At 40.8% G+C, this 15,367-nt stretch overlaps 1 protein-coding gene across 9 annotated transcripts in view; it reads right to left on the reverse strand.

Moving 5' to 3' along the window:
• The window catches only part of madd (MAP-kinase activating death domain), a 36,406-nt gene that overhangs the window by 2,206 nt on the left and 18,833 nt on the right, over positions 1–15,367 (reverse strand). The window contains exons 16-34 of one of the 9 annotated variants that reach the window (XM_047042718.1): positions 13,019–13,127; positions 12,502–12,688; positions 12,238–12,388; positions 11,710–11,913; positions 10,250–10,297; positions 9,037–9,140; positions 8,759–8,842; positions 8,275–8,427; positions 7,895–8,015; positions 7,276–7,338; positions 6,853–6,973; positions 6,573–6,678; positions 6,354–6,464; positions 6,126–6,233; positions 5,727–5,891; positions 5,414–5,486; positions 5,103–5,209; positions 2,343–2,412; positions 142–188 (exon numbers count right to left, since the gene is read on the reverse strand). In XM_047042718.1, the coding sequence (XP_046898674.1) occupies positions 142–188; positions 2,343–2,412; positions 5,103–5,209; positions 5,414–5,486; positions 5,727–5,891; positions 6,126–6,233; positions 6,354–6,464; positions 6,573–6,678; positions 6,853–6,973; positions 7,276–7,338; positions 7,895–8,015; positions 8,275–8,427; positions 8,759–8,842; positions 9,037–9,140; positions 10,250–10,297; positions 11,710–11,913; positions 12,238–12,388; positions 12,502–12,688; positions 13,019–13,127 (2,132 nt within the window). The remainder of the gene's footprint in view (positions 1–141; positions 189–2,342; positions 2,413–5,102; positions 5,210–5,413; positions 5,487–5,726; positions 5,892–6,125; positions 6,234–6,353; positions 6,465–6,572; positions 6,679–6,852; positions 6,974–7,275; positions 7,339–7,894; positions 8,016–8,274; positions 8,428–8,758; positions 8,843–9,036; positions 9,141–10,249; positions 10,298–11,709; positions 11,914–12,237; positions 12,389–12,501; positions 12,689–13,018; positions 13,128–15,367) is intronic. The other 8 variants (XM_047042720.1, XM_047042719.1, XM_047042721.1 and 5 more) reach the window with 8 other exon arrangements.

Here is a 15,367-nt window from a genome sequence, read left to right on the forward strand (position 1 = left end):
TTTCATACTGCATCGCTGATCTGTTGAAACGATAAAATGAAAAAATGCAGTGCAATACTGGCACACAGACCTGGTAGCCTTTGCATGCCCAGACGTAGCATTTGCCTTTAGCATTAACATTAAAAGAAACAAACTACTCACCATTGGTGTCTTGTACTTGTGGATCACCACTTCTTTAGTTTCAGGAACTACAATAGCCGATGCAAGAGACAAAACAAAGAATTCAACAGGAGTGGGATACCCCCGTAGATCAAATTTGAGAGGGGTGTGAGGGAGTTGCATGTGATAATTGTTGTAGACTATGAGAGGGTGCAAAAAGAGGCTGTGGGCCAAGAGAGTCCACTTGAGCTTCATGTCTCCTCAGAAGATGCAACAAGGCAGGCATTGGGATATACTTGAATGGATAATGTCTTTATAGCTCAGTTAGAAGAGCATGGCGCTTCAAACTCTAGGGTTAATATATTTGTTTACCACAAGGGATACCTATATTAAAAATACGTTTACTGAGGATTGCCTAGGATAATATAAGTATGTATAGGTATGCATGTATTTGTGCAAATCGCCTTTTGTCTATCTACTGTACGTAACCATGTCCCAAAACTAAATTTTTGGTTGGTGAATGGCTTCAAGTGTTTGCGTCAGGCAAAACATTTAAATCATGACATCAGGTGATCATGTTAGAAAGGAGGACATTCGTGGCCCACGAGAAACACAAAGCTAGACAGCATGGCCAGAGCCACAAGGTGGGAGGACATATGCCCAGGAGCAACCACAACAAACATATGGGGGAAAGACGCTGGGTTAAATGGTGTGTTGATCAAGAAACTGAAAGCAAAAAAGTCATCACAGAAAAGCTTTTACAAAGGCCCAAATCCCAACATCAAGTGGACATAGGCTAGACTTTTCATTAGTAACTGTGAACCTATGAAAGAGGGGCAGATGGTGTATATGATAGAGAAGGGTTCATGACTGATTGAAACCCTCTACTCCCCACAAAGACCACAAGTCCACTTTCCCCTTTACTGGGTCAAACTCTCCAGCATTGATAAACATTCAATCATCACTTGAAGTGACAGGTCAGTTTTTCGGAACTAAATCAGTTGTTACAAAGGGAGAAGAGGATCAGTTTAAAGGTGAAAGAGAGGGATGGTGAGTAGGAGACTCAGCTGGGAGGGGACTACAGTAAAGAAGGAAGAGAGAGGAATGAAGAGAGGGAGGAAGGGTTGGGAGGATCTGCAAAAACAATGGAAGGAATGAAAGGTGTGTCTTTCTATAAAGAGGAAGAATAATAAGAAGAGGGGAAAGGTGACAGCACTTTACCTGCTGGAGAATGAAGGTTTTCATAGCGGCAAAGATGAGGGTTACATATTACAAAGCAGCACAGAGACACGGCAGTAACCCAGTTCAGAGCTCAGATGGGCTAAACTATCACTTGAACTAGAGTAACTCTCACCAGATCCAGACCTCTCACTAGCCATCAGAAGCACCTACAACAGTCTGACATGGTAAGTGTTTCATCATCAGCTGACCCCCCTGGGGCCTCCAAGGGAACAACAAGTAACTGCCTTCCCTGCGCGTTATCTTGAATGAGAACCTTCCTACAAAACCTCATAGCATTACAAAAGAATCCAAATGGACTGTGTTCAGTAGGTTTACAATAAAAATACTTAATGTTTTTGAGACAATCACAGAAATATGTTTTCTACCTTAATACCGTATCTTGCTGTAGCCTTGCTAAAAAGTTATAAACCAGCATGGGGGCATAAGATAAGCAAATCTATCAGCTAGGATACATTACTTTGGTTTAAACTTCCTATCCTAAAGGCAAAATCCAAAATATTAATTCAGCCAAAAACTAAAACTCCTTTAGAAACACTTCAAACTTCCTGTCAAGATTACCACTCCTGCCTTGTTTTGTTCAAAGCTTAAAAGTAAGTTTGCTAGCCAAAGGAACTTAAATGTGTTTTTTTGGAGTGCTGATCCCACATTTAGTAGAGAGATAATCTCACATGGCATGCAAACACAGTATCTAAATCACTGTTGCTCTCATTGTTTTCAAGCACACTTTTCTCCTAGATTCTCCTAAGAACAAGTAGTAAACTTCCAATCTCACAAGTTGAAGATTCCTACCCAATAACTACATAAAAGCAGTTGAACACACATCTCAGAAGTACACCTGAGGAACAGTATCACTATGAAAATGTATTTCTGCCGTGAAAACCCATAATATGAATCCAATGTCAAGTTCCTCAGACCCTGTGATTAGCTATCTTGTCAAAGCATTTGTTCTGAGTTACTGCCGTGTCGAGTACAGGCCTAGAATCAGTAGATGGGGTAATTACCAAATTCCTCCAGGACAAAGACTCCTTTCACAGTATTGCACTTTTTTATGTGACTCAGCTCTATGAAAACCTAAAAACAAAAAAACAAACAAAAACAAGACAGTACATTAGCAACTCAATGACACCAACTGAAATTAATCATGTCAAATATAAATAAACAGTGTTAAATATCCTCTATACAAAGTAAGGAAAAGGACAGAAGAAATGCAAGCTTTTAAAAACTACAAAAAGAAAAAGGACAGAACCCTACAGAAGTTTCCATGTTTTAACACATACATGGGCGGGGGTTGAGTAAAAAATAATTGCATAGGAAAGAAGCTTGACAAAACAATACACTGTAAACTGCAATTTGGCAGCAGCAATTTTTTTTACATTCGATATTGATGATTTGTTTAGCAAATTTGTTATGGCTAAATGTTTATTGTGAGTAAAGTATTTGTGATCTGCCACAATGTTTTCCCCCAGCAAATGTTAATATGCTGCGGCCCATGTATTGCATACATGAAAATTCCATACGAAAACATAGAAGAGGACAGAAAATTTGGTTTGCCACACAGCAGGAAAGAAATTGTGAACGTAAAGAAGGAAAAAAAAAAAAATTAATGTAACCGCTAACGAGCAAACACAGCAGAGGTTGTGTACCTTCCGCTCCTTGCAGGGGGAGAGAGCATGGGAGAGAAACGGTTTGGATTATTATCGGACAGAAGAGCACAAACACTCGACAGCAATCCAAGAGGGAGCTGCTTTAATACACATAACACCCTAATGGACAGGATTAAACTGCCAACTAAATGTCTAAATTCCAAATGTATGTGAATATACTGTATATATACATCTACCTATAAATATCATGTACCTTGCTTTAATACACATAACACCCTAATGGACAGGATTAAACTGCCAACTAAATGTCTAAATTCCAAATGTATGTGAATATACTGTATATATACGTCTACCTATAAACATCATGTACCTAGCTACTGATAGCAGATAATTCAACAATAAAATGACTAACAATTCCTAAATTTAAAAATAAGTTAAATGGATTAGAAAGTGGACTACAGTTCATATTCACACTAGATTCGGGGGGGGGGGGGGGGGGGGGGGGGGGCCTCCATGCCTCATCCTCCAGCAAAGAGGGCTGGCACCAACAACACTTCCCCACATTACATTGTATCACAAATACCAGAGGGCAACTGCTGATATGACTTCCCCTGCACGACAGGTTGCCACCAACATGGATATGAATATTCTTGAATTAACTTATTTAAGTAAGCAATCTATGGCTGAACATTGAATGGTTCAATGCATCAGTCTCATAATTAAGCTGTTCTGGAGAAGTAGTTAAAATATTAGTGCCCAAAAAAAAGTGAAATAATAAAAGGAAGCACTCTATATCGGAACAAAGTATGTAGTTCAAGCAAAAATAGTAAAGGAGGCTCAGTTTCAAGAAATTTAAATCCAAAGTAGCACAAAGGTCAAGCAAAAAAGAAAGTAAGATTGCAATAAATAGCAAATATTCCTAATAAGCTTGCAGTGATCTTAAATAGTCAATAACTCAGTTCACACGATTGTAGTATATTTAATGTGGTGCACAGTGTTTAAAACTTTGAGGATGTAATAACTCTCTCATCGCAAGACTTGCGCTTTTACTGTCTTGTGCTGACATTTTCCCCCCTAAATTGTATTCAGATGTTGGGTTAAAGTAGGCAACATTGAACAGTTGATATTGATTGATTTAAATCTAAATTCTATATTGAAGTTTATGTCTGCATCTGTCACTATACAGTAATCGGCACCGTGTTATTATCACGGATCGAAAGGCAACCTTTCAGGACGATTATGGATTTTTACTATTTGCTTTCTGAGCTGTGCTGTTACCATCGGTATAATGTGTGCTAATTATGTTTTTTTTTGCCTCAAATACATTTCACTTTGCTGATTAACTCAATGGTTTCAAACCTGGATAGTTGTGAAGACATGATGTCCCTTTACATGTTTATTGTCCAAAGGTGTTCAAATAAAAGGGTCAAACTGCGGATATTATGGTTAAGTGAAAATGCCAATTATTAATGAAAAGTCGTTGCATCTTACCACTGATGCATAAATATTTTTCACACAGTAAAAATTATGTTTGCTTCCCATCACACAAAAACAAACACCTAGGTTTGGGCACCACAATCAGAATGTTTTAGTACAACAAAGTTTGTGAAAAAAAAGTTTTACAGACACATATTAATCTTGTTGATAAACTAAACACAACTGAACATCTAGGCAACCAAAGACAGCTAAAGCACAACAATAATATCTTCCTCTAGAGTCCCTTTAAAAGATAGAATCGGGTTTCAGAGGGCAATATAAAAGTATTATATTTATCGTAAGATTACTTTTAAATAGTTTTGGTCTTGGTATACTTTTACTTTGACTCACAACTTTCAAACGGACGTTAGAGGAAGTTAATGCCACACTTATGATAGAGAAAGAGCAGGAAAAGAAATAGTAGACAAAAGAGGTGGGGTTGAAGGGAGCAGAGGGAATGACCTGGTGCTTGAAGAACAATCAGTAGTCTGCAAGGTTCTGCACATGCGTATGTGCGTGCAATGCATGTGTGTGTGTGCATTTGAATGTACTGCAAGTACTCCTATGGCTCTATTATAGTGCAAGCCTCCTACCTGGCTGTGCATGAATTTGCATGTGTGTGTGTGCATTTGAATGTACTGCAAGTACTCCTATGGCTCTATTATAGTGCAAGCCTCCTACCTGGCTGTGCATGAATTTGAGGTTGATGCCCTCCAAAGTGACTTGCAGCAGACCTCCTTCGCCTGTCTTCATGTCCTGCACAGGGAACTCACCGCCCAGTTCTGGACCTGACAAAGCACATTGTTTCCCCAATAGATGAATAACCTTGGACGTTTGGAGTTCACCCTAATGGTTGTTAGTGCACATGTTCAAGTATATGGCATAGACTTCTTCATAGCGTTCTTGTTATCCAGGTCAAAACTATAAGAAATTATTGCAAAAAGATCAAAAGAAAATCTCTTTGTGAGTTTTGTTCACATACACCAACACACCTGGTTTAATGCTCTGCTGTCTTGCTGCCGCTCTCTCCATACTGTCTTTGACACAGTAGTATAGTTCACGACACTTGAGAGAAAACACAACAGTTAAGTATGGAATCTGCAGCTCAGGCCAAGAATAGGCAACATTTCAGTATTCAAATAAGTTATTTTTTTTTACCATTTATCATTTCCACCTGTATTATCTGTTCTGCCCACCCATACTTAAGGCATTCATAAGGATTTTAAAAAAGACAATTTTTTAAAAGATTTTTTTTGTTATAGCTAATAAGATTTAACAATCTAAAGGTGCGGAAATGTACCATACCTTCTTGGTATAAAACTTGTTTAGTTGCGTCTCCTGGCCGTTGCGTCTCCACAGACAGAGCACCTTGGTCTTGGGGCAGTAGGTCATGTTGATGAGCTTTTCGTACCACCAACGCTCGTACACTGTGCCGATATTGCTGCGCAGGACTATGCAGTCATCACAAACCTGAGAAGGCAAACACCTTTGATCAACAACAACATTGATCACTTGTTCAATAATGGATTACTGCATCATCATTGTACTGCGATAGTAACCCTGTTGTAAAACATTTGCCTTCAGTTTTAAACCCCTAAAACTACAGACAGGTGGTCATCAACCACTACAAAAAGAGCAACGTCTACAAGTTATTTGGAAAGACGATAAATCATGATGATGTTTGCCATGTGCAGTGCAGAATACCTCCATGAAAAAGATGTCGCCGGTGGTATCTGTCCCAGCATGCACCACAAACGTCTGCTTCTTGATATGTCGGCTTCCACTGGGCCTGATAGATAGCTCACGACCATCCTGAAAACAGATGGACACCTTTTACAGACACTTACAAAGGTTGAAGTACACCCAGAATATATATAGAAAACCATAATTTTTTTTAAATGTTGTTGCTTGGTAAGGTAGGTAGGGTCTTACCGTTTGAGTCAATTTATCCAGTGACTCGTTGATCTCCTGGCTGTGGGAGAGGCCAATGTGGGACTTCCCCATCAGACGCCTAACCTTCTTCTTTATGTCATTTTTGGACACCTAGACAGACAGAAAACATACAATTTTATGTGGGATATTTGACATGTTTGTATGACTTAAAAAAGGTTGGATACTTTGTTTTGTTGAGACATACACATGAAGGTTTACCTTCATCATTAGCATGTAGGCAATCATGTTGTGCAGTAGAGTAGCCAATAACCTGTCTTCATCGTCCTCAAGACGCTTGCGATCATGCTCCCCTAGTGACAGGTACCTGTGTGGATACATATTTTAAGGTCACAATTGTAAAATAGACTAAGCATTAAAGTCTAGATTGACAAAACCTGACATTTTCAGTCCATCACAACATTTGACTATGACAGTGTAAAAATGCTTTGAGCACCTACAAAACAATAATAGAAGCAATTTTTGCAGTGGGATAGTCTACCTGTCAATCATCTCCTGAGGTCCTTGATCCATTCCCATTCCTTCCCTCTCCAACATGACAGCATCCAAGTAAGCGTCTTCCCAAAACTGAACCTGGTCCCACAGAGTGGAGCGTTCCTTACCTATATAGACATAGCAAACACACTGTCAATGTGTTCCAAATACCCATACACTTTAATGGTCGAGTACAAATCAGGTACTGTCTGCATGTTTTCGTGTGCCTGTTTTCTACAATGTCTGGGCTTTTCCAAGTCAGAAACATAACTCCCTGTTTCGGTAAACACTTGCAACATTGTACATTTGATTTGGGGAGTGTCAGGAAAGAGCAAATCAGCATGTCAAATCCCAACAACACACGGAAGCAATGCATGTATCCCAAAGACACAACCAAACATAAACGTCAAAGCTGAAGACTCAGCCCTACTCAAAGAGAAGGTTTCCATGGCAGCATCTTCAAGTTGGTCCCACATGGAGCTCTTGTCCCGCCCTGAGAGGCATTCCCAGGAGGAGCAGCAGAGAGGGAGAGGAGTGGTAGAGCAAAGAGGGTTAGGAGGATGTGAGTGGGTTAAATGACGAAGTAGAGACAGAAAGAAAGACCACAAGATGGAAAGGCAATTTCCCCACATACCATTCAGAGCAGCTTTTGAGACCTATCCCAATTTTTTGCTGTGCATGCATTAAGTTAGTCACAGCCATGATTAGATAGTAAGCATTCACGTTTGGTGAGGCTGTACATATTTTTGATGACAGCACAATACAACAGAATGCAGAATATACAAAGCAGATAGGGCTTACACAAGAGTTTAAAGCAGTTATTGCTAAAAGCATAACAGAAAGACAATAGTTTAAGTCACAAATCAGCAGAACAGACCGATTTAATTTCTTGGCCACCAAGTAGTTGTGGACCCCAAATGTTGGCCGGCCTCACAGATTACATAGATGGAATGTAATCAATGGACACCAGGGAACAAGACCAAAGGCATGATGCAGCAGTTGACTTGCATCAGTTACAGTCTTGACCAGAGAAAGGGACTACAGCATACCCAGAAGGCCTTCACACAAGTAGATCCTCATGCTGATATCCTCCATTGGTTGGGCAGGGGGTCCCTTAGCCACCACAGGTATAGGTTTCTTCATCCCAGGCTTTAATTTCTGGGTTTTACCCTGGTGGGGGGGTAAAAAAAACGATTAATTTCGTAATTTGCATTTTACATGGGACATTTAACATAGGCCAATGATGTAATTAATTGATGTCATTTATATTTTATATGGAGAGAACTAGAGGATCTATTAATGTCCGGTTAATAAAGATAGGAAAAAGATACATTAACATATTCTGTATCAATAGTGGTACAACATGAGAGGCTGAACTGTCCCGCATGCTCAACACATCTCAAGCTATTTGCTTTCAAGTTATACTCACAAACACAGAACTTGTAGCCGGGTTGGTCTCAATCTCGCTATCAGAGAGAGTCCCTCTGGAGAGAGCAAGATGGGGAGCAGGCCTTCCCCCGTCTCCTGCAGTACTGCTGAGGTCACTGTCTGCTCCCAGCGTCTCCCCCGAACTGTTACTTATCTGGAGGGGTGAGAAAGAGAATTGTCACAAGGCATAATAGCGACGCATGGGCGTCACATTATAATTATATATCATTATGAGATGTGATGACTCATTGTTCCCATTTGCCACTTTCTATGTCGATAGTACTTTATATTGTACCATGTAGATTCATTAAACACAGCATGAAAACCTGTAGTCCTGGAGACAAGAAATCTGTAAAAGGCTCAAAACATCTGATCTAACAAAAGAGAACGTCATGGCTAAGAGATTACTGGATCTAAACAAAAACAGAGATAAAATCGAGCTGATCTTGGAGTGATTCGGTGTCTCTGTGTTGGCCGTGCCCTACCACTGTGCTGGCTTCTGAATCCTGGCTGGTGCTTCTGGTCAGCACTGCTGGTTCAGAGCTGGTCATTGACTCTGTGTCACTCTTCTGCAAAACAGAACAGAGAAAGATACAGCAGAAGTACACATCACTTCTGTATGGATATAAGGACCTTTTCATAACAGTGACCATACTCAGTATGACACAGCAGCAACACAAAATGAACAACCACGGTAAAGGAAATGGCTTAAGTTTGAATATTGTGAAGAAGTAGTCATCAGCAAACAGTAGGAGGAACCTACCTGAGACCCTGAGTGGACACTGACGCCACTATCTGCACTGATCTGGGACTTCTTTTCCTCAGTGTCTGTCACCTCTGGACGCTGCTGTTTAGCTCCCTCCACTCCTGCAGGACAGAATGGTGAGCATGGCCGCCATGTGTAAATTCCCCACCCGCATACGGTATTTCACACCACTTAAGAAGGGCAATCCTGCTGTAGTCACGATCTAATTAGTTAATGTAACTGTGCAGTGCACATTCCATTAGCCAAAAAGCTCAAATAGGTACAATGGCCCAATGAGACATATTCAAAACAACCAAATCTATACATCTGAAAAAGCATACTGCTAACTAACTATTAGAAAACATATAACAAAAAAAACTGAGGTACAGTATAGGTATTTTACTTTAAATTACTGTAGATGGCAGGTTTTAAAAATAACAAAGTTGTGACTATCAAAGACCAAGTGGCGCAAACAAATCAGAATATTAAAAGATGGTTCAAGATAATACTGTAAGAGAACAGCAATAATTCATTAGAGTAAAAGTTACAAGGTTCAAGTACAAATATAGACACACACAGGCAGTTACAGTACATGCAGACAAACTGATGGACAGTCGAGATAGCTGGGAGACTTTCTTCTGAATACAAATCTGTGTCAAGGAACAGATTGATAAGAATTTGCATATAATATATTTCAGTTAGAAAAACCTTAGCATAATTTTCTTTGACAACTCAGTATGAATAAATTCTGATGCGATTATATTCCTATTCATTCCCTTTGTCTTGAATAACAATTCAGGATAACTCAAATGTCTCTCTACGTCACCAAAGGATTTGACTGAACTAGGTTTTAGGATTGACATGACTTGATTTGGTTTCACCATACTTCCGTTTACATGACTTTTATTAAATCCATTTTGAACTACATTGAAGATGTTAGATGAGATACCAATTCATGAGACCCTGGTTTCAACCACTCCATCATCGCTTCAGTTTTGCATAAATACATTAGCATTTTACCAATGGAGACTTTGTCTCACAACATACAGTTTCGGTGTTTGTTACCATTTAAATCCTTTCTGACTTTGTGGCTGTAGTAAGTGCTTTTATATATGGACTGAAACTACAAAGACAGGTAAAATTTGGAAAAGGAAGGAAGGAGGGCTGCAAAGTTAACAGGTGGTATTTATGTAACACCCCAATCGTTTTTGGTGTGCAGAAAATGTCTTACTCTGTTTTTCCATAGATTTTTGCTTATCCTGGTGCTTGCTCCACAATTCTACCCAAGATGCATTGCAAGCAAGGAGAGAAAGACAGAGAGAGAGTCAGAGAGCTTGTTTGAGTAGGCAGGTATGGAGGATGAGCATTAAAAGAGAAAAACATAAAACAAAATTAACCATTCAAATCCAAAGTCAAATTTATCAACGTAGGATGTTTTGTAATGTCTGTAGGTAGCATCATTTTGGTATGAGAACACAAAAGACTATGATCAATACGATGGTAAAATGGCCAGTAACTGCTATGGAATTAACATTATAACACATCCAATCCTCTGTAGACCATGGTCCTGGAGAACCACACAAAAGAGAAGATCATGATTTCCTCCAAAAGTGGGCTTGAGTCAAGGGGGTGATCATGCTTCAGAGTGTGCGGCTCTCTAAAACCAGGGTGTGCAAGGAGTTTTTTTCTGAAGGGGGCATGGAATGAAGGTGACAGGCTGGCCAGCATGCCAGCAGGTGGAATGGAGCTGTTGCAAAAGCAGGGGTGCAAGTCTCAAAAGACATTCCGTAGAATTGAAGGTGCATCTTTCCAAAGAGAAAAAAGGGGAGGAAGGGTATTGTGAGGGTGGTCAGGTAAATCTTTCCCCTGTACACAGACCCAAAGTAACACTTGAGAAATAATAGAACCCAAAAGGAGAAACCAAGTATCTCCCTCTACCCTACTTTGGGTAACTTGGGGAAGTAGGTGGAATTTGTGTCTTTCTTGGGACTGTTTACTGGGGAGTGATATTGTCACCCTCCATGCTTGGAGCAAAGGGTGCTGCCTTGCCTACAGCAGGCCTTACAGAAACCTGCAGTAAAGATGCCGACGGGCACAGACTCTCTACCTATGCACAAGCCTTCTACTGTATCTCCCCAGCACAGTACTGCAGATTTGGGTTCCACAACACAACAGAAAACAAAGACATGCATTCAAGGTGCTAGAAAGCAAACAATGAGAATCCACACGAGGAGCTGGAAATTGAGGGCTTGTGGGTTCAACATTCAGTAGGAAGGAGGGGGGGCACAAACACATTATCCAGGCTGGGGTTCTGGGAAATATTCCACGCACGCCTACACCTCTCAAGGCAAATTTGATACCACACATGGAATATGAACAATTATTTTCTGGCAATTCAGAATTGCTGGTAGAGATTTGGTCTGAAAATATGCGGTGTGCATTGTGTGGTTTGACAAGCACTTTTTGATGTTTTATACCCTACAGACTCAGCAAATTACACTGTGTAGGTCCAAGTTAATGGACATTCACGTATGCAATACCCTTTTTTGAGAGGGGAGAGGCTTTCCCCAGGATGCCTAGTTGAACAGAGAGGTGGGCGAGAGGAAAAGGGTTTAGGGTGTTGAGCTGGGCGGGGCAGGGCAGGAGGGGTCCTCTGGAGCGCATGCAAGGGGGTCAGAGAGTAGTACACACCAATAGAAGCAATAAAATTCTCTTCGTTCAGACTCCGGGTGTCAAAGTGCCGGGCACCTCTGCCCGAGGTGGGATGAGTCAGCTGGAGGCGAGGCACAAGCAGCAGACCCTGAGGCCTGGCACCCTCTATGTGGGCCGACGGGCTCTCCTTGCTGCCTGGGCTGCCAGCACTGTCTGTAGGGCTTCGCTTGCGCTTCTCTGGGTCTACCAGGCCACCCAAAAGAAGGGGCCAAAATGAAACAATCCACCAATAAGAGGAGAGAATAATGAGGGGGAAAGGGGAAAATAGAGTAGTGCAAAGAGTACAAAAAATATTAAGTTTTTCCCGCTGACACCACAATTACAGCGGTGTAAAATTTGAAGATTAGAAAAGAGTTGTTGATATGAACCACTCACAGATAAATAATTACAGCACTAATGATACAAGCGCATGGATAATTTTGTACCAGACATATTTCTTATACTTTTCTAAAAGTAGTTGATAGTAGTTTCAAGTTGTTTTTATGAGGTGGATTTCTTCAATATTACCTTTGGTTTGGTAGTGGGTGCGTGCTATTTCCAGTACACTAAAGACGCTGGCCATGCCTCCAAGCCCCGCATTGGTGTAGGAGTGTTCCAGGCTGGAAACTGTGCACTTCAGGATGTCCAACATGCCCTTATACACTTTTCTGCTTACCTCCTAATGAGAGGAACATAGCCAATACACACATAGTAAAAACAAGAAAAAACTAAAACCCAATATATCACAAAATGTAACATGGACTTAATTTTTGCACGTAGAAATGTTCTCACCACATCACGGATAACCTCATGTCTGGCATCCTCCTCCGACTGCACGGCTCTGTTCAGCTTACTCAGCACAAAAACACGCAGCTGCTCGTTCTCCAGCAGACGACGCACCTTCTTCATGTTGAGCCAGCCAACTCCCTGGCCCTCTAGAACACTCTGGACCACCTCCTTCAAAAACTGCTGGTTCTCACTGGGTCGGGTAAATAATATTTTTAATCAATCTTTGCCTACGTGAATACAGTTTGAGAAATAACTAAAGGCATACACCCTTTATAAAACCTTCATCTGCATCATTACTTCTGTGGAAATGTATTACCACATAATAATAATTACATTGATTGACAGGAATACCCACTGTTATGAGCCTGATTACATTTCTAAATAAAAACAGTCCCTTCAAAAAGTATTCAGACCCCTTCACCTTTTCCACTTCTGATTTTTTAAAATAATTTATTGTCAAGAAACAGAGAAGTATGTTGGATATATTCGTTTGACAGTTATACATAAATAGTCTCTCTACCTGGTGTTGTTGGCGCGGCCTTGGGGGGAAGGTGACTCTCTCTTGACTGTGGGACTGTGCTTGATGACAGAGGACTTCTGGTCTACAAGAGCCCTGGGAGCCCGTGCACCTTGGGAAGGAGGTGGAGGAAACATTTTATAAATACATGAGGTCTACATGCAAATGTATATCAACTTTGATTGAGTAAAACACCTTCCAAAAGTTCACTGCTCCAAAACATAACTCAAGGGGACATACTACTGCAACTACAGTGCATCAAAACTGGATTTGCTGCTCATGGCTCTATAGCCAAGTACAACAAAGTACAACACAAGTACAACAAAGATAAAGACGAGGAACACTCTGCACACCAATTAAGGACGCACACGCACACATTGCTCATCGATATCTAAATGTTAAAGCTAACTAACTACAGGTGAAGGACACATCCAACAGGACATCACACACAGGAGTCAAAATGGCGCTGTGTTGGTAAAATCACACATTGGCAGAGAACAGAGAGGACAGGTCAGATAGAGGAAGGGTCTGCATGGCAACAAGACCAGTTGTGTCATGCGGAAGAGACAGCCAAGCAACTAAAAACTTGAGGATAGAAAAACACATTACACTGGTGTTTCCAAACACCTTTTTGAACGGCTGGATCACAATCACATGATTTAACCATACTATGGCCAAAAAAACAAGGGCACCATTTCGGGGTTGGGCCCCAGTTAAGCCTCAGTTTAATGACTAATAATAGTAGAGTTAAAACCGATAACAGTGGATACTGTAGATACTAGGTGTACAAAGTATACTTTAGTTTCACAAAAACAATGATGACCATTACAAGCAACAATTCTTGATGAAGTAACCTGTAATCTAAAGATATGGTGCCCAGCATGCATCCCAGACTCCTTACGTTCAATAACAAAAAAAAGGTATCTTAATTGAGCTATAATGTACGTTATAATAAACAAATCGATACATAACTTTCCACTAAACCGAATATGCTGTTATATCCTATTCTTTACACCATTGCATGAATAATGCCATACCTTCCTCCGAAATGTATTTTCTATTGCGCAAGGTTGCAAGGCCTGCTTTCGCTGACATGGTGAGAGAAGACCTACTTATATTTGTTTGTTAAATAACAGTGTCAAACATATTGGCATCCTGGAACACATCAGAGCTATTGATGCAAGGATTCTGCAAATCGTTTGGCTGCAAAGAGGCTTGGCTCAAAAACTACACAATATTATCTTGGAACAAATTGCACAGATTATCGTACGATAACATTATCTTAAATTGAAATTGTAAAAAGGGCCCAACCCCAACTGTACACAGTGGATGGATGACTTGATGAAGTTAGTGGTTGGGGCAACAGTTACCGTGAATAATGAAAGACAACAGGATGACTGGAATGTGGTGCTGTTATAATTCCTCTATGGTAGACTACATGACAGGTGACTCAAGAGGGTGGGGGCGTGAGAGGAGAGTGCTGGAATATGTGGTTGACTGGCTTGGAGAAGCATGCAGCTCACGCAGTCAAGGGGGGAACCCACCTTCTCCACTCCCCGGGCCGGCCTCTGTTATTATGTCCATTAGAGAATTTAACCCAAATACTGGACACAAAACCCAGAATTAGTTGCAGCGGAAAGAGATACAGAGAGGGACACCGGCCGAGACAAAACCAGTCCAAACATCAACCCACAACAAAAAGACACATGCTTATACTGACTGGGTGTGATAGAAGGGTTGAGTTTAGAGTGGGACAGGTAGAACAAAGGAAAGACATTAGAAATGAAAGTGGAATACGCGCAACATTATTTGGAGACATTAGATCTTCATGAGTTAAAACCAATTCTCATATTGCCTTTCAGATCTTCTTTTCACTTCCTTGGGACTGTTAAGCATGGATTTAAGTAAAACATTTTGCTTAAGGCCCCGTCACACCATAACGTTCTGGTCAACGTTCTATGACGTTAGAGAAAACGTTGGTAATCGTCCATGGTCGCTGGTATAGCGCCAGAAGAGCGTTGTGTGGACGCTGGTGACGCTGGTAATCGGCGGTAATTGGCGGAGAACGCTGGTCCCCAAAAAAAGTTTTGAACATGCACAAAAGTTCTCATGGAGACCAAAGTTGTCCAACGTTTCATTTTAAACACTGGATAACGCTTAAGAACGTTTGTGGAACTTTTGACTAACGTTGGACGCGTTTGGCTATCGTTACTCAGTCGTTACCCTCGCGTTACTTGGTTGTTATTTGTCGTTTGCTTTCGTTTTCATCGTTTGCTTTGTCATACGTCGTCGCGCGCCATTGACACTTCATTACAGGCTTATAGTTTTCAGGGGTGTCTTGGTCGCTGTTTC

This window comes from Hypomesus transpacificus, chromosome 19 (assembly GCF_021917145.1).
Source record: "Hypomesus transpacificus isolate Combined female chromosome 19, fHypTra1, whole genome shotgun sequence".
Classification (NCBI taxonomy): Eukaryota; Metazoa; Chordata; class Actinopteri; order Osmeriformes; family Osmeridae; genus Hypomesus; species Hypomesus transpacificus.